Source organism: Macrobrachium rosenbergii, chromosome 3 (assembly GCF_040412425.1).
Source record: "Macrobrachium rosenbergii isolate ZJJX-2024 chromosome 3, ASM4041242v1, whole genome shotgun sequence".
Classification (NCBI taxonomy): domain Eukaryota; kingdom Metazoa; phylum Arthropoda; class Malacostraca; order Decapoda; family Palaemonidae; genus Macrobrachium; species Macrobrachium rosenbergii.
In genome coordinates, this window is record NC_089743.1 from 80,427,471 (window position 1) to 80,451,470 (window position 24,000).

The 24,000-nt window shown below is 37.6% G+C and overlaps 1 protein-coding gene across 4 annotated transcripts in view; it reads left to right on the forward strand.

Annotated features, from left to right (window-relative positions):
- LOC136826082 (mucin-2-like) overlaps positions 1-24,000 on the forward strand; it is a 71,124-nt gene that overhangs the window by 9,116 nt on the left and 38,008 nt on the right. For all 4 annotated transcript variants that reach the window (XM_067083065.1, XM_067083047.1, XM_067083072.1 and 1 more), the window contains exons 2-4: positions 19,882-20,098; positions 20,715-22,706; positions 23,746-23,903. In XM_067083065.1, coding sequence (XP_066939166.1) covers positions 20,715-22,706; positions 23,746-23,903 — 2,150 coding nt within the window. In that variant the 5' untranslated portion in view covers positions 19,882-20,098. The remainder of the gene's footprint in view (positions 1-19,881; positions 20,099-20,714; positions 22,707-23,745; positions 23,904-24,000) is intronic.

Here is a 24,000-nt window from a genome sequence, read left to right on the forward strand (position 1 = left end):
CTTTGTACCGGCATTTTTAATCGGATTTAGCATTTCAGAGATAATACAAGTTATCCCAGGATTCTAAACGGACCATTAAGTACACCAGCACCTTTAGATGAGATACGTGACTGGAAGTAACTGAGGTTTGTTATGGAATCTATGTATGTGATCAGACAGACTTAAAAGCTCCACGTGGTTTACAAAGTAATTATCAAAAGAAAAGGTTTCAGTTCCTCCACTCATAAGAGACGATTCATTAACTTATTCTCCGTAGAGGCATATATATATATATATATATATATATATATATATATATATATATATATATATATATATATATATATATATATATATATATATATATATATGTATACTAATCTTGCAAATAACTTTAAAAATTAAATAACCTCAAGTGGTTCAAAAATCTAACAAGTTAATTAGAAAAGTCAGATTACGATGAAATGCATAAAAGAAGTTTTAATTAATCCGCGCCTAGCAAGAAACGCCAGGTGCGTCTACGAACCACCTGTGAAGGGAACTCTTAAATCTGTGATTGATGAAGCAGAGAGACGCAAAGGCCGGGGTCTGGGGCTCTAAAGAATAAGGTGGTTAGGTGAAAAACTTCTGATCTAAAACAGTCGTTGGAATGTAGGTACTGTAGCTGGCAGGAGCCAACATCATGAATGAATCGTACAATTTAGGTTTTGAAGCCAAACACCGACAAGACAAGCTTAAACATCTAAAAGAAATCTAAGGGAAACATAAGAGAAGACACCCAGTACGATATCACTGACAGAACAATGCTGATGAGTAGGGCTAGACTAGGCACACTAGAATTAAACGATGGGAATAGGTTACAAGGAGAAGATACGAAAAGTTTGTGTTGTGAAAAAATAACTGATAATTTACAACATTTCTTCCTCTATTGCCCAGCAAATAGTGATATTAGAAACAGACATAGATTGGTGCAGCTGCCATATCAGGAACTATTTGCAGATCTATCAAAAGAAAAAATTTAAAATAGGGAAAAATTTATAAAGATAAATATGTTATCACTGAGATAATAAACTTAAGCGAACACAAGCAAAGGAGAAACAGAGTGAGCACGGGAGCCGCTTCAAAGGCAAATCCAGTCTACTACTACTACTAAGACAGTGCAAAGAAGTTGGAGTGGCTGGACAGCATGATAAAGCGATCCAGAAAATGAATGACATGAAACACAAGAATTAAAAGTGGAACTGGGAGAAAACCCCACAGCTGCACTAAGATGTGACATTTACAAAGGTCAGCCAGCAACACTGAAGAAAGGAAGCGGGGAATGGAGTCAAATAAAACCGCAGGAAAAAAAAAAGTTTGGTGCAGCTAGGGAAGAACAGAAAAGAATAAAGAATTTAGGCCAAAGGCCAAGCGCTAAGACCTATGAGGTCATTCGGCGCTGGAGTGAAAATTGACAGTAAAAAGGTTTGAAAGGTGAAACGGGGAAATTCTCGCAGTTCCACTATGAAACAATTGTTAGGAGTGGGTCGTGGAGAAGACGGAAGAAAAAGAATATGACCGGAAGTACAGTAAAAGAAATGAAAGGGGTTGCAGCTAGGGGCCGAAGAGACGCTGCAAAGAACCTTAAGTAATGCCTACAGTGCACCGCAAGAGATGCACTGACGGCACTATCCCCCTCTCCGGTAATGGCCAGGGAAGGGATGCTGCAAACACCATTTACTAGTGCCTACTGTGCACTGCATGAGGTGCACTGACACCACTACTACCAACCTTCAGGGGGAGAACTAATTTCGAACCAATATTTTTCTCCGTTAGTTTGTTCAGCTTGTCGTCGTTCTCAAATCTTGGATATGGAACTCTTCCGCCATCCTTAATCATTTTAACAGTTTCTTTTAAATAATGAAAAAAAAAAGTGCGTCATCTCTTAGGAAGAGAAGCATACTAAGGTTTTTCCGTAAATTTTGAATTGGAAAGTTCAGTCTGTCTCAAAATTCTCGTTGAAAATCATTAAATGTATAAAACAAATACCTAAACAATTGCGTAATAGTTACCTAGCTTCATGTTCTGAATTAATGAGAAAAAGGAAGACTGTGAAGCTTTTCCAAAACTTCCATCGATTTAGAATCGACACAAGAAAACACCGCTGGAACGGTTAACAAAGTTATGTCGCTTCCTTCGGGGTTAAACTACTTCTCTGTTAACCGCCGCTCCCTCGGCCCCCCCAAAAACAACCCCACGCTCTTTTATCACTTTCCTTCAAGAATGGTCTACATCAGGATGTCAAGATGCTCGTCCCTTACGTCTCCTCATAAAGACAAAAAAATATCAGAGTTGATTAAGTTTTACTCTCAACTCGCAGTCGAAAAAAGAATTTATGAAATATGTGCATTTCTGACCTTTGGTTTTTTTTCATAAGAGAGGCCGCATATCATAAAAAACAAACAGTAACTCTCAAAATCATCATCATGGTAATAACTCTGAATATCCTTTGACCTTTGACAAAGTGCATAACAATACGAGTATAGATATTAGTATAAGCGGGGTACAGTGTAGGCACTTGGAAGGAAGATCTTAAGCCGAATGTCTCCTGAAACGAAAAATAACAAGGACAACATTCAGCGGAGAGCTGAAGGTTGCTTTGAAGTGTTCTTGTTATATAAACAACAAGGAAACAAACGTGGCAGCCACGGCGCAACAACTTCTCTGCGTTCCTCAGATGTACGAATAATGTTGAGTCCTTGCGTTCTCTGCAAAGACGGATCGTACGAAAACAGATGAGAAAAATAAACAATCAGAATTGATGTTGTGGTTCGATATTGAACAATACATCGAAAAATTTTTTAGTTATTACAGCGTTACAAAAGACGCAAATCCAAGCGTTGGCAACGCCCAAGTATCTGCTAGAGCAATTACTTGCATATTTGGTATGCGCTCAACGCGCAAAGAAGCTACTGACCTTAACCTGGGAATAATCTTCACACCTCTTTTAAGCTGGGAGATTCGGAACTGACGACATAATAACGAAGTGTCGAATAAAGGGAGATTAAGGCGTCAATGGAAATACAAGAGAATGTAATGAGTGGAAGGGGCGTGTGGATTTATGGGTGTTGCAAGGCCTTTAACTATACATAGAACAGAATATAGAATTTAGGCCAAAGATCAATTGCCTGATACCTATGAGGTCATTCAGCGCTGAAAGGGAAACTGAAAGTAAGATTTGAAAGATGTAACGGGAGAAAAACCTCGCAGTTGCACGATGAAAATTGTTAGAGAAGGTGGAAAGTCAGTTGTTACACAAAGAATATGAAAGAAGGTACAGTAAAAGGAATGAAAGAGGTTGCAGCTAGGGGCCGAAGAGACGCTGCAAAGAACCTTAAGTAATGCCAACAGTGCACCACGTGTGGCGCACTAACAGCGCTAGCCCCCCATCCCCCCGGGGTTTAACTATAAATGCGAATCATTTAAAACGAAATGAGATATTTAACATCTGTTAATCAGATGTGAATTCGCTGCCCCAAAAACCACTCTGGGCCGCTAATCTGCAGAACTTCTTGAACGCGTGTTGCCAACACTTACTTGACTGCGTTGTAGTTGGGAATCCTCCGAGACTGTGTGGTATTGGTAGCGGGATAGTCATTTCAACTCTATTCACTGTTAGTATAAAGAAATCTCAAAAATAAATAAACGAAAAGTGTGAGCCTGAGTAGAGCATATATAAATGTAGGGGTTTAATGAGTTTATATGTTTTGAAAGTCTACCTTAAGGTTTTTCTTCTTTTGTGTTGACGCTTACAATTTTAAATGTATAAGTGCTGGTGTCTACACGTGCAAACAGAATTATTTCCGTGACTGTTATCAGATGTTTAAATGAATACGGTGAGAAAATACTCCAAGAAAAGGAGTTAACGCTGTCTACTAGGTAAACTGGTTTCGTCGCGTACTCCAAAATATTACTGGTTAATATCTAGTTTATTCGTCTAAAACTAGAATGGATTTAAGACGTTCTGTTTTAATCTAAATTGTTTGCAATTTTCTCAGTGAATATTGTGCATAATCATCATGCACTCTCATAAGCCTAAAAGCTACCAGCTTGACAATGATATTTCCCCAGAACAAAGTACTCGTAAGAAAAAGAGAAAACTGTGGGGAAAGTTATTAAGAGGAAATCGATCTACCATATAATTAACGACAAATATTATCAAAATAATGAGGGGCAAATGAATATAACCCGCAATGTACAAAATTTTCAAAAATGCCAGTGAAGTTTCTGAATGTGTCCTCGAGCAAGGGAACTAAAACGCAACATGCCAAAGGCCGTGGTACTGTACAGAGGCTGGGGAAAAGCGCGATGTTTGAGTACATTGGCCTTAAGGCTTCAAACGTCGAGCATTTCTGGGGCTGACCTGGCTTTCAGGTAATGAAGGAAAAGAAGAGAAGACGCCTTGGATATTTTCTTTACTGCTTCTCTTGCAGATGGTTCGTCATTAAGGAAACGAGATGAAACGTATATTCACTGATGTAGTTCGTCATTAAGGAAACGAGATGAAACGTATATTCACTGATGTAGTTCGTCATTAAGGAAACGAGATGAAACGTACATTCACTGATGTAGTTCGTCATTAACTAAACGAGATGAAACGTATATTCACTGATGTAGTTCGTCATTAAGGAACCGAGATGAAACTGCTGTAAAGTTGATATATTCCACAACCTCTTCAAGTAATTATCTTAAATCCACGACTTCCAGTCATTTCTTAACTAGTACACAAGACAACGGTAATTTAACGTAGACGTAAACGCAAAGTACCCAGGAACGGTTTTAAAACATCACCACACACGAAATGACCATATTGTTGATTGAACAGGGCAAAAAGGACTCTCCTCTATAATTCAGCCCAAAAAACAAAATAACCCCGAACGGCGAGTCTTCCCGGCTAATTTTAACTGAATGTTTGGATTCGTTAATACCCAGTGTGTACACCTGTGTTGGGCCTGACCCAGTTGGTATGGTTCGGGCATACAACTGGGGATGTAAAGTGTTCTCTTGCTAAATGATATTAAGTTTTCTCAAGGTACGAATCAGGTTTACTTTACTTCTTCATACGAAATCTACCACTCCTCATTACATATTACTATGTTTTGATTTGAAAGAAGCTTCAACTCGTCCCATAAGTTTCTCACAGGAAGCTTCCAGCCAAGTCAACGATCTCTCTCTCTTTTCCTCTCTGGCAATCATCCGATTAACTGTAACTCGCAACCTTCCAACTTTAATTTTTTCATCTTCTCTTTTATCTTGACAAACTGCATTCCTGTTCAGTCACTCTCTTCGCAACTGAGCATCTTAAATGTTGTCTCCATACCTTCGTTAACGTTCAGGAAGGTGGAGATTGTTTAAGAACCGGTAACAAAAAGATGTCAGGTCAGTGACCCATACTGAAATGTATGTTGCCGGTGGAGAATCTAAAAAAACGGGAAATCTCCTTCTCAAGTTTATGGACGGGGAACATTCAACTCTGCATATGGAAAATAGTATAATGATTTACTTAATAAACGCTCAGTTTTCACAGATTTGTCTTGATGTTGACGTTACGACCTGAAAATCCCAAGGTTAAGACACCCCTTTTGTATGATGAATAGAGTCATATGCCTATTATCAACTAATTAATGTTTTTAAATTCCGTACTTCATTATCTAAAGATTGGCGATGTTATGTATACCTTAGTTTTACCAGACCACAGCTGATTAACAGCTCTCCTAGGGCTGGCCCGAAGGATTAGACTTATTTTGCGTGGCTAAGAACCGATTGGTTACTAGCAACAGGACCACAAACAATGGAATCGAACCACATTATGGCGAGAAAATGAATTTCTATCGCCAGAAATAAATTCCTCTAATTCTTCATTAGCCGGCCGGAGACTCGAACTCGGGCCTAGCGAATGCTAGCCGACAACTCTACCGACTCCCCTAACGAGGAACTAATAATGGTGAGCTTATCTAATTGACATACTGACTTTTTTCAAGGAACATCTAATTGGCTATTTTACTAAAACGTCACCGAGTCTATCTTTTTTATTTTTTTACCTGAAGTATGGTATGCACAGTGGACCCGGATATGGATCCACTCTAAGGATTTCAAGACTCGGCCCTTGAGTTGTTATTGGCAATTTAATTTATCCTTTTCACAGTGGTGCTCTAACATATCGGTACAAACCTCTCTTTATCTCTAACTCAATTACTCTCTCTCTCTCTCTCTCTCTCTCTCTCTCTCTCTCTCTCTCTCTCTCTCTCTTTCTCTTTCTCTCTCTCTCTCTCTCTCCACACACACACATATATATACACATACAAATATATCTTGTGTATGCATGCATAAATATATAAACGCGATGCGTTTTTGTTGATCTATGCAGCGAACTGGATACTCTGTGGCCGAGAGCAGTCAGGGTGCATGAGGCTAACAACCTCACTCTAAAAAGATTTGCTGAGTATCTGAAGGTTAAAATTCCCCCTCAATATATATACATACATATATATATATATATATATATATATATATATATATATATATATATATATATATATATATATATATATATATATATATATATATATATATATATATATTTATAACATTTCACATCACATGATGCATTTTCAAGGCTAGTAAATTACATACATACACAAATAATATATATATATATATATATATATATATATATATATATATATATATATATATATATATATATATATATGTATATATATATATATAATCTTCTGTATAATAAAAGTGAATGTTTGAAAGTTTGTCTGCTGGCAAATCCAGACCACTTAACAGACCCAGACCAAATTTTGCACATGGTCCCTATGTCACTCCAGAAAGGTTATAACTCAAAATCAAACCCGTACCCTGTGACAGACATACAAACACAGACAAAACAAATGAAATTTTCTTTTTTACTAGTGCTGTTCACCTTTTCTTCAGTAACTTTTACGGGAGTCACCACCACCTTTTCTGTCGGTGACGTCATTAAACACCTCCCACTGCAAACCCTATAATCAGTTTAGTACATCCAAAAAATTAAACAGATGTGTTCGATCGTGTTAGAATGACTTTCATTCAGTCTTAAACCAATGTAATTCAAAATATAACTTCTACCACCACACCAGTCAGCCACAGAAAAAGGTTGTAACAGACCAAATGCTTCTGTGACAGACCTACCCCCTCATTAAAAAACTACTCCCGCCGAAATTACCACATTTCCTTCAGGGTTCATCTTAAGCCAAACGTATCTTAATCATACCCTACCAATAAAATACAAATTCTTAAGTACCCTGTGGTATTACCATCATCACATGTACAAACAAAAATAGGCAGAAACCACGTCTTGAACGTGCTCAAACTTAACATGACTAGAGGACGGTTATTCAAACATGTGGCTCACTCAATGAACAAACTGCCAAAATAAAAAATAAAAAAAACTCAGAAAACACACTTCAAGTCACTGACTTCCCCCACAACCTGCGTGCTGGGCAAAGCAGCAAAGTCTATAGTGGAGCAGTTTTCTTATCAGTAGGAGTGGAAATTTCCATTCCAATATCAAGACTTTCAACCTTCCCTTCTACAGCTTCGAATTTTGCCATATCTCGGCTACCATCTGATCGAGGACGTTTGTTGAACATAGTGATAACAGTAATTAAGAACGTACGCGGGACGTCAATTTCGGCAGTTTGTCCATTAAGGCATATATATATATATATATATATATATATATATATATATATATATATATATATATATATATATATATATATATATATATATATATGTCTGCGTGTACAAGTTGGCGGGTATGAGGGATTTTTTTTTGTGTAGACTTTTAAAACTGTACACGAGTATATTGCATTTATTATAGTTAACACATTGCTGTGATTTTTTCCGACACACACACACACACACATATACAGTATACTATACATATATTATAAATACATGTATATATATACATATACATATATATATATATATATATATATATATATATATATATATAAGTGAAATACTCAGTATTATTTTATTTGCGATGTAATAATTGATAATATTTAACGTACGCTTGCAATATGTGTATGTAATGTATATGTATATGTGTATGTAATGTATATGTGTATATATATACATATATAATGTATATATATACACATATTGCAAGCATACGTTAAACATTACTTCAATTATTACATCGCAAATAAAATAATACTCAGCATTCCACTTTACTGTGATACACACACACACACACACACACACACACATATATATATATATATATATATATATATATATATATATATATTAGTCTGTGAATACTGATCAAAAAATACAGCAAACATTTCCTAACTTTTAAGCATAAACGCCAGTGTCAATGTAATGGATTGACACAACTGAATAAAAATTGATTTCCAGACTAATTTAAATAAGTAACCTAACCATTTAATAACCACTACTTTGTTTACTCGTTCTGTGCATATATGTAAGTATACTATGCAAAGAATCGCATACATACATACATAAATAACCATATCAGTACACAGGAACGGGGTTAATAAAATAAATAAGAATAGGAAGAATCATGCGGAAATATGTCCCGAAATGAATCTAACTGATGGAAATTCACGGCTCCAAAAGAATATATATAATTATAATAATGGATATACTGGAAATGGCGAATAATAATGGTTATACTCGAAATGGTAAAAAAGAATTTATCAGTACAGATGGAACAGTAGACTGATGGATGTATTTGTGAGACGACGAGTGGCTGAAGGCATACCTGATCGTTACCGTAATGAGAGAATATGAAAACATATCTTTTTGTTATGGCTGAAGACGAGGAGCTTAAAATTTGCTATAAATGTATCCTAGAAACCAAGACAGAAAGAGAAGCAAGTGACGTGCAGCATAGAAGAAGTTGGACTGAAAAATAGCTAGGACACATAAGTAGAAGGGATACATGAGGCTTTGGGCAAAATTCAAGAATGGAGTCATAGAATTAGCAGGTTGGATTCAAGGGTATACTAGGGTAGGAAGAGAAAATAAAAGCATTAAGTGATGAGATGATGATGTTTCCTGGTTTGTAAAGGTAAAATGGCAAGTGGCAATCAGGCAACAGAATGGGAAATGGTGTATATGGTATTCAGGGAAAAAATGAGTTAACAAAGTTGGGGTACTGAGGAAAATCTAATGGTATATCTGAGCACTTGCTTCGAGGAAAATCATACGACAGTACATGCGGAGAGGAACATTCATTGCCTCGAGGAAAATCATACGACAGTACATGCGGAGAGGAAAATTCATTGCTTCGAGGAAAGTCATACGACAGTACATGCGGAGAGGAAAATTTATTAACAAATGTATCTTAATACGAACATTAACGACGCATAGCTGAAAGATGCATTAATAGAAGATTTATGACTACATTTGAGAATGGTCGTAGAGTAACTGCTAAGCATGGAAGGAGGTTAATAAAGAGGCTGAAGAATAAAGAAGTCCAAGAGTCGATGGGATTACAAATGAGAGGCAATGGTTATGTTACCAAAAATGTGACTAGGTGGTTGACCAGAAAATAAAGGTATGTGTGACTACATGAAAGGTTCCAAGAGAATGGACAAAAGGTAATAAATGTTCCTGTTCACAATAGTACAGGTGATAAAGGTCGCTGTAAAAATTAAAGCATAACATTACTATTTAGTAGGGAAGTCGTACAGTAGAAGTTTGATCGAGAAAGTGCAAACAAATGACAGTTGGTTTCATAAGGGAAGCACACAACTGGTTTATATAATAAGTTTGAAAAGGAAGGGGAAAAATTGTGTTTGTAGTATCTACAAAATTAAACCCATATACAAAGAGCAGGCAGGGGGCAGTGTGAAGGGGGCGGTAAAAGTATACCGTGGTTTAACTTGAACCACTGAGGGCTGATTAACAGCTCTCCTAGGGCTGAGCGAATGATTAGATTTATTTTACGTGGCTAAGAACCAACTGGTTACCTAACGCGGGACCTACAACTTATTGTGGAATCCAGAACCACATTTAACGAAATGAATTTCTATCACCAGAAATAAATTGCTCTAATTCTTCATTGGCCGGTCGGAGAATCGAACGCGAGCCTAGCAGAGTGCTAGCCGAGAACGATACCAACCCGTCCAATGAGGAACTGGGATGGCGGGGTGAATGGTGTAGAGGGTAACTTGAGTAGTGATTCAAAATAAGGTCAAAATGAAGCATCTGTCTGAGTAAAAGACGGAAAAGTGACTGGTTTGGAGTGTGAGTGAGTGTGAGGCAAGGGTGTGCGATGTCTTCATTATTAATATATCAAGGGATGGGAGAAATGAGAGGTCAGAGAGAGACATCTGCTGTAAATGCATAGTTGTGCGATTTAAAAATGGATCGTTATTGAAATGTACCGTGTCTGATGTTTGTTTGTAATTGCAGAATCTAGTGCAAGGGGAAGTTAAAAGTCAAAAATACAGGATTTTTGTTTTGTATTCGTAATTCAGACACTCGCATGTCTTGGGTTTGTCCTGATCGTGGGATGACTTCAGTTCTATTTGGTCATTATACTCGCAGTGATATACTGTAGTATTCAAAATCTAATCATATATAAATAAATACATAAATAATAACATATATATATATATATATACTGTATATAGTGTGTATATATATTTATATATATATATATACTATATATATATATATATATGTATATTTACATACATTATATAATTTATAATATATAAGTTATATATGTATGTATATATGTATATATATACACACACATATATATAGATATATATATACACACATAAACAATCTTTAGTATTAAACATACAACAAAACTAACACAAAGGAAAATAACGTCCGTCATCAAAATGGCCGCTAATGATCAAATACATATACCATAGCACGAACACCGTCTTTATCTTACAATCTGATAAATCTCCGATTATTTATTACTGTACGTTTTCGTCATATTCTTCTTGTATACGTGCTTCAACAGTTTTCCTACAAGTGCTCTGCATTCATTAACAAAACACTAATACTTATGCAAGGGCAAAAAACCAGTATGTGAAATAAGAACGCTATAACTTTGGTGTTTGGGTATATTGCCACATGAAAGAGGTATGTAATGAACTATTTGAAAACTGAAATCCTTACCTTTATTATGTACTTTTGACATTTTTGCTTTACTCTATTACAACAATCTCAGCGTCCAACAAGGAAGCCTCCTGTTTGAACTATTTCCTCAACTGGGTCTAAATTCTTTTGGATACATATTACTGTATCAAATTGTGTGCCGCTGTTGAGATACAAGCATATTCAATATATCTAAAGCCTTTACTTAACTTTTTATGCACATCATATTCTGTTTGAGTGATGTTATGAATACAGTTAAGGTTATGCCACTGAAACAGGGTTACAAAATCTGGTCCAGGGTCAGCGCTCACAGGATTACCAATACCCTACTTAAGATTTAAATCACTGCGCTTGAAATGTTCTCTCAATAAAAAAAAAAAAAAAACAAGCAAAACACGCATCCAAGTTTCTTCGGCGCAATCGAGATTTCTGTACAGCATATAATGCTGTATGAAACTCTCGACGCGCTGCAGTATGAAACTCTCAGCCAAGACTGGGCAGCGCTCAGCTGCTCCCCAGATGCAGCCAAGTGAAGATGCTTCGGCGCTGGCACTTCTAGCGGTGCCAGACGCACGATCCATGGCTAACCTTAATCTTAAATAAAATAAAAACTACTGAGGCTAGAGGGCTGCAATTTTGTATGTTGGATGATTGGAGGGTGGATGATCAACATAGTAATCTGCAGCCCTCTAGCCTCAGTCGGAGTGCATAAGTAACAGTTGATTTTGCATGTTTTTTTCACATTTTCCTTATCTAACATTTTTAAGGCTTCCTTGTTGTTAGTATTTATCCACCACTGCGCCTTTAACCTATTTCCCGCATGCAATATTGTGCTTCCTGGATATTAGGGACCTTTCTTTCCAGGACCTCTTGTACACCACCGATCCAGGGCCTTCTAGATCCTCCTATCCTCCTCACTCCTATACCAAATTATATACCCTTTTCATCTGATGCTATCATCGTTCATTCTTCCCAAATGACAGAACCACGTGAAAACATGGATACGTTGGATACGACCAATAACCCGTGCTACCCTTTCACACTTCTACGGGTCTCCACATTTCACAATCTTTCATTTGTTGTGGCGCTACACATACTCTGGAAGCAGGTCATCTTGACAGATTCAACTTTTTCCCTTCAAATGCATTCAGCTTTTACAATTCACTTTCATAGAGAGAGAGAGTTGGCTAAACAATCCCTTCATACTTTCCCACCTTGGCTTCCATAGACGCTCCAATACTGTTCTTAATTTTTGCAAAAATCCTTCCATTCTATTTGCTTCATCTGTCCTGTGATTTACGTCCTCGCTATCGTATTGCCATTTAATCACGCATCCTTGCACAAATTATCTATTTCCATTCTTCCACCATCCGTATCAACAAAACACCCTACAAACCCTATTTTCTGTACCATAAATCTGCAACATCCTCCACACTGTCTCTTATTATATCATGAGCTTTTTCTGGGCCTGGGTAATCCATGTCACAGTTTTTCCCTTACTTGCAAAATTCCCCCAAAACTGCTTTATAGCTAACATTTGATTCACGCACACACAATCTTCCTGTTTATACCGACACAGCTCTTCATTTATGAACCCCTGTCATCTCTCTGATTTCTTTAATAAAATTCTACTATACATCTTCCCTGATACACTATAATTCTTGCTGTAATCCCTATCACCCTTTTCTTAATTCAGTGGAACAATTATTCCTCTCACCACCATTTAGAAACAAAAGCCCCTTCACTCTGTTCATGATGCTTTTTTAAACCGATAATCTTATACCTCAATCCCTCGTCTTTTCTCAAAGGTCGTTCATCACTACATAAATGAAAAACGCAGAAACACACGTGGGGGACATACTACACCCTTGCCCAAGACCCGATTTTACATCAGATCGACGACGCCTCTCCTGCTCTCATATTTCTGCGCATGCTTTGCTTTCAGCCTAATAAAAAATCTTGCCTCCTACTTTACATACATATATACTACATTCTCAACATTACATCTTTATCAGTGTTATCCTGAATAAGCATCCTTTTCTCTTTATTCTCGAACTCATCACACAAATCATTCATTGTAAACACTTGATCCAAACATCGTCTTCCCGCATCATCCCTTCTGATATTCTGTCTATGTTTATCAACCAATAAATTACCACACATTTTCATATATGCTAAGTTACGTTATGTTTCTATAATTAACCCAATAACATATTACCACCTTCCTTTAAACTACTTCATCTAGTTGTACATTACTTACCCCGGTCAACCATTCACTTGCATTAGTATTACAATAATCTATCACCAAACATCCTATCAGCTATGCTTTATCTATGGTTTGGGCCGAGAATTAAAATAAACCCAGAAAGTCAAGTAAGAAATATTGAATATATATGTATACACTGTACACACATATATTTATATATATGTATATATACACAATGTATAAATTCATATAAACATATTTATATATACGTATGTAATGTACGTGTGTGTATGTGAGAGAGAGAGATCAATTTTTCTCGACAATAAAAGGAAATTGCTAGGAAGCAGACAAAGAAACGGGCAAAACCTGTCTTAAAGACAAAGAACTTGACTAGCTTGCAAGAACCTTCTCCAGATTATGCTCTCTTTGTCAGTGGTGATAGTTGTAAAAGGAGCAAATCTAGACTGAGTAACAATGAATATGAAGTCCGGGAGGTGGAGGACGCAATATGGAGGACTGAATGACCAGCAAATGCATGAACAACATAGTCTGGACTGGATAAGGCGGCTGAAAAGGGAAAGGAAAATTGTAGGCGAATAAACAGGCCCATGAGGAACACCACTAGAGCAGCAGCAAAACGTAAAATATGAAACTTGCTATCAGCGGGTGATGCCAGACTGCCAAATATCTTGAGTCCTCAAAATCAACAGCGGAAAAAATTACAACAATAAATATCAGTAAAATGGTTAAGGTCTCAAGTGATTCTGCCATGCGGAAGCTATTACAGTGAAAGGGAGTTAGAATCAAGGTGTCTCCGAATGTAAGAGTGTGGTAAAGTTTCAAATACTTCAGAGATAACAGAAGTTCAAGCGATATGTCAGTAGTCTGAAGGGTAGGAATGGACATCTTGCTACAAGACGAGATGAATCAGCATGTTCTCCATAAAAAAATAACAATAATAACAGCAGAATGTGACAATCTGGCGCAAAAACTGCAAAGCACGGAAGTTACTTAGTTCTTGAATTCTTTAAGGCAACAAGCTACAGGGCAGTTTCGGGTCAAATGCCCTCCTGGTCTTCAAAAATGCAAGTGCCCCAGTAAACTGAAATATAAAATTTGGGCCAAAAGCCAAGCGCTGGTACCTATGAGGTAATTCAGCGCTGAAAATAATGTTGAAACAATTTTTAGGAGAAGGCGGAAAGTAAGATAGATCTAAGATATGAACGGAGGTACAGTAAAAGGAATGAAAGCGGTTGCAGCTAGGGGCCGAAGGGAAGCTGCAAAAAACCTTAGATGGACAGAATATAAAATTTTAGGCTGAAAGGAAAACTGAGAGTAAGAGGTTCAAAAGGTGTAACAGGAGGAAAGCCTCGCAGTTACACTATGAAATATTGCTAGAGGGTGGACAGTAAGACGCAAGAAAGAATATGAATGCAGACACAGTAAAAGGAATGAAAGGGTTGCAGGTAGGAGCCGAGGGGACACTGCAAAGAAACTTGAGTAATGCCTACAGTGCACCGCGTGAGGGTACACTGACAGCACTAGCCCACCTACGAGGAAGAGCCCCTAAATGCAAGGATACCGTACAGGGGGACCAGTGCAAATGAAATCGCTGATAAATGAGAGTGGAAGAGTGAAGCAGGATCAGTTTCATCGCAAGCTATGGATAAAATATGTCATATGAGAGTAAGGAAAGTTGGACAGGATTTTACTGAACACTTTTGTGGAGGAAGGCCAAACTTTATTTCTGGACATTACATAAAGTAGATCAAGTTTCCCCATGCATACATGTGAATCCGTGTATTTTCTACCCCCCCCTTCTCTCTCTCTCTCTCTCTGCCATATATATATATATATATATATATATATATATATATATATATATATATATATAATTACAATTAATAAATATATATGCATATAGTGTGTGTGTATGTGTATGTGTATTGCACATGCGTAAAGAAATAGGACATTTTCATGCTTCTTTATAGTAACACGTGCATCGAATTCTACGGAGAAAATTTCACTATTCATAAGTTTCCGAACCAATCCACGAAAAGCATCGTATAATTTCTTCTTACTATGTTTACGCTTTTTATTAACTGAAGTGCATCAACAATACCCGCACACACGAACACACGCACACATATAACCTCCTCTCTTGTTCTGTTCCCGAACAAGAGGCAACATGTGAGTGACTGCCTCGCCTTGCTCTTACCTCTCCCTCCCACTCCCCCCCCCCAACCCCAGACTCTTCTCCCCCCGAGTCTCACGAAGTCCACAGCTTGGCACTGTCGCCGAGGCATCTTGGCAACAGGTAAGGAGTGCCACCCGAGCACCGACACTTACTGGTCCTTCAGTAGTGCCAAGTACCATACACTACCACTTGCCCCCTCTCGTGACGCACTTCGCGAAAACATGGTAGCAGTGCCGATCCTTCTGCTGCTGCTCTCTCCAGCTCTTTCATTCTCTCTCTATTTATCTGTTCTGTTAGAGACGTGACAGGCTTGAAGAGAGAGAGAGAGAGAGAGAGAGAGAGAGAGAGAGAGAGAGAGAGAGAGAGAGAGAGAGAGCAGACTATGGTTGGCATCATCTTCTAGGCGAAAGATGAAACAGATTACCACAGAAAGACAAAAACAAGACGGTCGTTTTTACATTGAGAAATAGCCTGAGAGGTTAATAAGAAGAAGAAGAAAAAAAAAAAGAACAGCAAGACAACATTGCACGAATGCACAGAATGCTGCATGCCCAAGGCCGTTTTCAGTCACTGGCAGCTGCGTTGCATTAGGATAGCTACTGATACAGTTAATCTAATATATATATATATATATATATATATATATATATATATATATATATATATATATATATATATATATATATATATATATATATATATATTTATATATATTCATATATATAAACAAATGAAAAAATTGTTATATATAAACTTATGTGTATATTTATTTATATACACAAATTTATATAAATAATAATAATAATAATAATAATAATTATAATAATAATAATAAACTTTTTGTTATACACGTGACATTTTCATATTCACAAAATTTTAACTACACTCAAGAGGAATAATAAATGAGTCTCTGTTCCAACCCTAGCAGGGGCAAATACATTCATCTGTTACAATTCCCCTTGTGTGTAAGTTATTCCCAAGACATAGTTATCCGATTTTCAGCGATAGATTACTTTTAATTTTTCACTTTCACCCTATAAACGGGGTTTTGGTTAGAGCATTCTTTTGTTTACTCGTCCTAACAATCTCAGCTTCAATATATACAGAGTATATATATATATATATATATATATATATATATATATAACATATATATATATATATATATATATAATCAGGAAGCTTAAATGTCGTTTAATCATCCAGTTCACGCTACTTCAGGAATATCCCCGATGGGAAGGTAATGTGGCGAGGGATCGAGACCCGGCGGTACCGATCCATTTATCACTTAAAAAAATTCTCCTTCGGCGATAATTCCCCATCGGAGATATTCCCGAAGTAGCGGGAATTGGATATTAAACGACATTTGTAGCTTCACGATTGTATATCAATCACGGTGTGATAAAAATTGTTCGGATGAGTAGGCTCATGAATGCCCTTACCAAACCTTCCTTCAAAGGATGAAAGAAAGAAAGGGCAAGGGAACGGTTTAGTTTCCTATCTCGGAGAGAAATGCAACGCCCGCCCCACCCCCCATTACCCCGTCTTTAAGTGCAACGCCCGCCCCACCCCCCATAACCCTCTTGAAAGACAAGTCATTAAATGTACCATGGAACATGGAAGCAAGGATTAAATTTCACAACTTGCAGTCCAAAGATAAAAATGTGACCAAACAAAGTTGTTGGAAGAATGCTGGTTTGATTTGCTACTATTACTAGCAGTAATACATTATCCTTTGCAGTAGTGTTACTGACAATAACAGACGTTACTGTAGCACAAAGCCACAACAGAGTGGTCAAATAGATCAAGCTTTATAGCAAGAAAGAAAATGCACACACAAACAGCATAAAATTACCGTAAAAGTTCCATAGAGAGAAAACACGAATTCACGTATACAAACCCGACTGCGTGAGCAACTGAAATAACACAAGGGCAAAAATACTTGACATGAAATCTGATATAACTTTTAACAATACACATTAACCATGAAGCCATCACTGAGGTACGACTGACGAACAGAAACATTCTTCGGTGCCAAAGTGCTGTCTTCGCCTACTGGCACCCATGAGGGCAAGCAGAGAGGAAGTTGGAACTCCCCTTTGGGTCAAAAGACCATGCCACAATTCGCCTTCGTATTCATTTTTAATGATTGAATTGTTGTCTCATTATGACCTGACCACAGCCATTTTCGATACGTGAAAGAGAAAAATTATTTATTTCTCATCACTTTGATCCGCAAATATAAAGTACCTTACACATTAAGATTTTAGCATCTTTATAGTCGTTAATATCACTACTTTGGCAAGGCCCAGACAGATCGGTTATTAATTCATTACTGAGGGTTTTCCTGGCGTCATAACTTCATAAGTCATTGACGCCAGTAGGTACATATAAATACTACGTTGGGCATTTAGGGATAAGAGCTGTTATGTGATGAACTTGCGACAAAACTAATGTCAATCTTCTTCCTGCGATTTTGTGCTAAGTTTCAATGTATTACGAGTGAGCCCTATAAAGTTCACTTCAGCACAACGCTGCCTCACCTTAAATAGAGAGTGAGTTCACGTGCTTACTTACCATCTAACTCCTTTAATCAAGGGTGAGCACCTGTGGAACAAAGGCCCACAGCTGCTTTACTACGCCAACATAGCAGATGACATGGCAGCATGTCAATCGCTCTAACACACTGCGCCATTCACCTCTCCATTGCTCGTACTCTTGACATCAAGAAAATCATCTTAGCGTTTCGTTTCTTCTTATTTGTTATCGAGTGCAGAACACTTCAATACTTTTTCATCATTCACTGTCGACATACGCACCCTGATTCCCCTACCAATACAATGTGTCGTCTTATTATGAACAGGCATTTTAAGTTACAACTGTAAAGGATTTGTCTGCTTCACAGGAAGATTTATAACAATTCTTAATGTGACTTTTTTTTTTAAATTTCCCCTTATTGTCTGTCATTTCTCTGCATACTGAATAGAAGATTTGTTCTCAATCATTTGCGCGTTTCCTTCCATAACCAAAAGAATAATGTAACGAAAATCTGATCTCCGATATTTTTCACATTTTTTTAAAATTTCGCAACGTGAACATCACTGAGAAATTTCCAGTCAAAGAGAATATATAAAAACGAATTCTGGTAAGGATAAATGACAAGTCTAAATTAAAACATCGATTCGGACTAAACAGAAAAATGGTGGACTAAACAGAAAAAGATAGGTAATTTACACGACAGAGGATTTAATTGTGGACCAGCACTTCAATCAGGACGAGACGACTCACATCAAGAGAGTCAAAACAGCAGAGGCAAGTCCCCAGATATGGACAAATGACTTCCACAAGTCAAGAAGCACACTTTGAAAAATTCTATTCTGTCACCCATTTCCTATGATCATCACATTAACGGCCCAACAGCTTTAATAATGGAGTAATAATTCAGAATGTTTTAGATAATCTCTAAGAAAAGAGAAGCAGCAAGAAGAGAATGAAAAAGGTTGGCGACTGCTCAAGTAGGTCTTGGTGATCGGAAGGTTCTCACGGCAGTGTATTATCGGAGGATTTCCTCAATGCTCAACTTTGCAATTTTATGTTCCTAAACTTCTTTCGACTTAGTTTAACAAGACGCCAACAAGAGAGGTCTCCATCAACAACATCCTCGTGTCTCTTCTATTCTAGAAAATAGTCTGTCAGTCAATATATGAACTTTCTCTCTCTCCCTTTCTCTTTCTTACAGACAGAGGAACTGTGATTGTCATTCACATTATTGATTCCTTCTGGAGACAGGACACATCTCTAAATCTATAAATATCGTTACCTATTTACCTTATGATAATCAGCTGAATTTTCCTGGTGCAGTAATTGTCTCTCGTTTTTTTTTTTCATTTCTATCAGGATTTTCTTCTGTTCATTTCTGCTAATCATACACCTACTCTTGCCATTTAGGCTCACTATTTTCTTGATAAAGTCACCGTATTATTAGCATACAATCACTCTCTTATTCAAATTGTATTTATCTCTTTATTTTCCATTCTCGTCTACATTAACTTATCCAAGTTATCAATATATCACAGTTTTAATTTACATTTTTTACTTAATTTTATCAATATGTTCTGGTCATTTTATTTACACAGCTTTCCATAACAGAGCTGCTGTAACTAGGAGTTCAATCTGTTATTTCTAGTAAACATATGACCTCAGATATTAGTGCGCCCGGTAGGAAACCCTGCAATAAGACATTACATAATTCAACGCCTCCAAATTCTCAGCTGAATCCACTGGTTTCATAACAGCCTCTTTATTTTTACAGTGAATCTGACACCTGTTGGGACCCTAAAGAAGCACACTAGTGACACCGGGGGTGGGTGGGGGTAGCAGCCATGGGGGGTGGGGCTCTGCAACTCGCCCACCCACCATACCAACGACCATCCTCAGGGCTGTAAATCAGATTAGCATCCTTCATCCCACTGCTGCCACTACAAATCCTCGGCCGCTGAAAAACTGCTGGTTTTCTCAAGAATTCCACGGTGAGTACTTCAGGCTCTTTCTCCTTTGTTCATACACGGATTGCCCATAATTTCCGTCTTGTCTTCACTTATTTATGTATGTATGCATGCATGTGTATGTATGTATGTAAGTATGTATGTATGTATATATATATATATATATATATATATATATATATATATATATATATATATATATATATATATATATATATATATATATATATTTACTTGTCACAGCTTTTGTTAACTTTAAAGTGCTAATTTTCTGGAATGAAACCAATAGCATTTCAGTATTATAAATGGTCAATGTTGCTCTCGACTGTAAACAGTTTATATTATTCACCATGAGCGACACAATCAGAAACGTTTGCGCTCCTGATTGATATCGTCAAGGCCTTCATTTTTTGGCCATTCCAAATAATTTAAGTGTAGAATCATTATTTCAAATCAACTGGAGACTTTTAAATTCAGACCTTCTTCTTTATCGTCATCACATCATTACCACATCAAATCCTCCCAGCCCAGTAAGAAAAAAATTATATGGCCTTTGCTTCTTTGACTAGATAACTATGACAAGATGGCAGAATCTTAATTACATGTTTTTTATGTAAGCAATAAAATATTCCTTTTCCAGATGTCCACCGAGGCAAGAGCATCACCTAGTGGTGGTCGGGATAGTGTGGAGAGCCTTCCCACCCAGCCCTACCCACCCCACTTTTATCCAGCTCCCAATTATCAAGGAGCACCCCAGCCACCATGGATACCTGGACAGCTCCCTCCAGGAGTGTCAGGCCCATGGCCTGCACCCTGGGCATACCCTGGACCTCCTCCTGGATGGTCTCCCACAGCATCTGGAGGAAAGATAAGTCCTCATAGCAGCACGGTTCCCATGCCTTCAGATGAATACACTGTGGACACGATGAGACGAATCTACAACGACGACGATGGTCGCATAGAGATACAAAGGGTAAAAGTGCAACGACGTCAGCCAGAAGGTTCTCCAGCTGTCATGTTTCCACCCCCTGGTGATCCGAAGAGTCTCGTCCCCGTTGGCTCTTTTCCTCTCAATGAAAAGAGACCACCACCACGAAAGAATAAAATGAAACGACAGATGGAACTCATGAAGTCTCTTCAAGGACAACAGGGATCTTATCCCTGGTATCCATATATGCCATGCATGCCATATCCTTATCCATATCCATACTATTATGGAGGAGGATGCGTGTGGCCTGGGGGTATGCCTCCACCGCCAATAACTCCATGGCCTGGAAGTGATGATAGTGAAAGAACAACATCCCGCCAAGAATCTCTTCCAGCAACGCTAGATTCCCAGCGCCTTGAGTCTCGTGTATCAGTGACATCTAATAATTCTCATTCCCCAATTTTTCAACGGTCCCCATCACCAGCAGCTACAACTCATAGCATTGCACCATCTGACAGCATATCAGTGCGTGGCTATAAAGTTGAAGATTCAATGAGTTTTAGTATACGTGGACCAACACCACCTCCTCGCAGGAGTCGGGGACTTACAGACAAAAAGCTGCGAGCTATAATGGCTCCAAGTGATGATGTATCAGAGGCAGGAGATAAGAGTTCCATTATTACTACTAGTACTGACATTGTGCCATATCAAAAACCACCTCGAAGAAAACGAAAATCAAAGATGGCAAGCATTAGTGATGTAAGCTACTTAGACCAAAAAGACACTGATAGTCTTAGTGACCGAAGCAGTATTGCATCAGAAATTACATGTGATGATTCAAGACTAAATTCAGAACTTTCATATGCATTTAGAAAGTTTGAAAAATCGGTAGATGTGTTTAAGTCAAAAGTTTCTGTTGAGTCAACACCTGTTAACACTCCACCTCGATCACCTTCTCCCATCATTTTGCATTCCAAAGATACCGCTGTCTCTATAGAGGATAACATTAGGATTCCACAGTCTGAGGACACTGTTGGTGAGGATACAGACACTTATATTGTCAATAATACAGATAATCTTCAAGATAAGCAACCATCAACTGTATCATTTTCATCTCTTCCACCACTGGAAACTGTTCCATCTGATTCTACATCACTATCTGCACCTACAAAAGAAGAAACTGCACAAGAAGTTGATGAATCACATCAAGAAAAGAGTTTACAGAAAGCGCCAACAACTGCCTCTGAAGATAATGCAAGTACTTTATTGGAACCCACTGATGGAGTCTCAATCCCAGTTGAGGGAACTGATACAACATCCACAACAGCAGCTGATATACCAATGCAAACTGTTTCCCAGTCTATACAAGAAACAGTTGCATCTACTATAGAGTCAAATGCCACGGCATCAAACATACCGTGCACCTCAACAAGTGATACAATAGTGCCCTCATTGTCCATATCTACAGACAACTCTCAACTGCAAACAGAAACCAAAGAGACAAAAGAAAAAGATTCTTCTCAGTCAACTCTTGCTGGGAAACTTGAAGTGACTGAAGCAGAACTGGACGTGTCTAGTGGCCGAGACTCAAGGCTAAGCTCAAGTACTTTCTTCTCTATTCGTCCTTCTGATGACCCTCTCCACATCGACACAGATTCCACTGACATCTTGCTTCCAACTACTGATGCCACCACTGCAGACGAGGTAAGCATATTAGAAAATGATTCCTTACCTGGAATTTCTGTAGCTTAACAATGCACTGTGTCAGCTTAAAAGCGTCTTTTCTATATATGGTATAACTTCTTATACCCTCTGTTCAAGGAGACAAAAATGGATGTTGCCACTGGGAAGAGCTGATATAGGCTAACACTCAAGGCTAAATGGTATGAAGGTCATGGCAACTATTTAACAAAACCCTCAGTCTGGGAGCTGATATACATGATAATGCTAAATATGTCTGTGCAGCCAGGAATGTCAACTGAAAAACACCTGAATATGGAACTTTTAGTTGGTTTAATAACTTGGTTTGTTTGATTCAGCTGCCCAAGGATGGTCTAACATTTTAAGAGTTAGGCCATAATTTAACACACTTATCATCAAAATTATTGACAGACAAATATTCATAAAAAAAACTCCTAGGAACAATTTGGTGCTCATACAACAATGATTATCTGCCGTTAGTTTCCGTCAGTTCCTTGGCTTCAAAAGCATTTGGCTAATAGAGGTCACATATTTCACTCAAGTTCTCAAATATCAATACTGCAGTCCTGGGCTCTGAGGGTTAGACAGCATTAATTCTGTATGAATAAAACTCAAAATTGGGATTTGAGTACCAAAACTGAACTAATATTCACAAAGCATATTCATGTCAAATTTTAAGGATCAGTCTGTCTGAGTTCTTATTCATTTAGATAAAATTTTCATGGTAATTTCCTAGCATTCCTTAACAGGAATCAGAAATAAAATTATTAACAAATCTATGAATAGGTTACAAATTTTGTCAGATAAACAGGTAATGTTTCATTAATAAATGCAAAGGCTGACAAAATCTACACCAACATTCAACTAATTAATTGCATATTTCTTGTCTTTATACATACTACTTAGGATCTCCTACTGTTGTAATCTTAATAATAATAATAATAATAATGTAGACATTTGTTCAACAAAAAGATTTAAAATAGAATCAAGTGCAATTCATGAGATAAAACACTGGCAAAAGGTATTCTTTATTTTTCCTTAGGGTGGTGAGGGAACAGATTGGACAGCGAGCAGCCCAGTGGCAGAAGATACTGAGAGTTATCAGTGGGTCTTACAGCAGCCTGGGGAGATACCAGATCTAACATGTTCAACTGCTGATCGTGAAGATGAGAGACGTAATGCGTGGCGCGCTGAAGTTAGGTACGGTTCAAACAGTTTCACTCAGTAATGCAAATTAATTTCGTAATAATTTCCCACAAAACATGATAAAAGAAGATTACAAAAAAGCCATTTAACA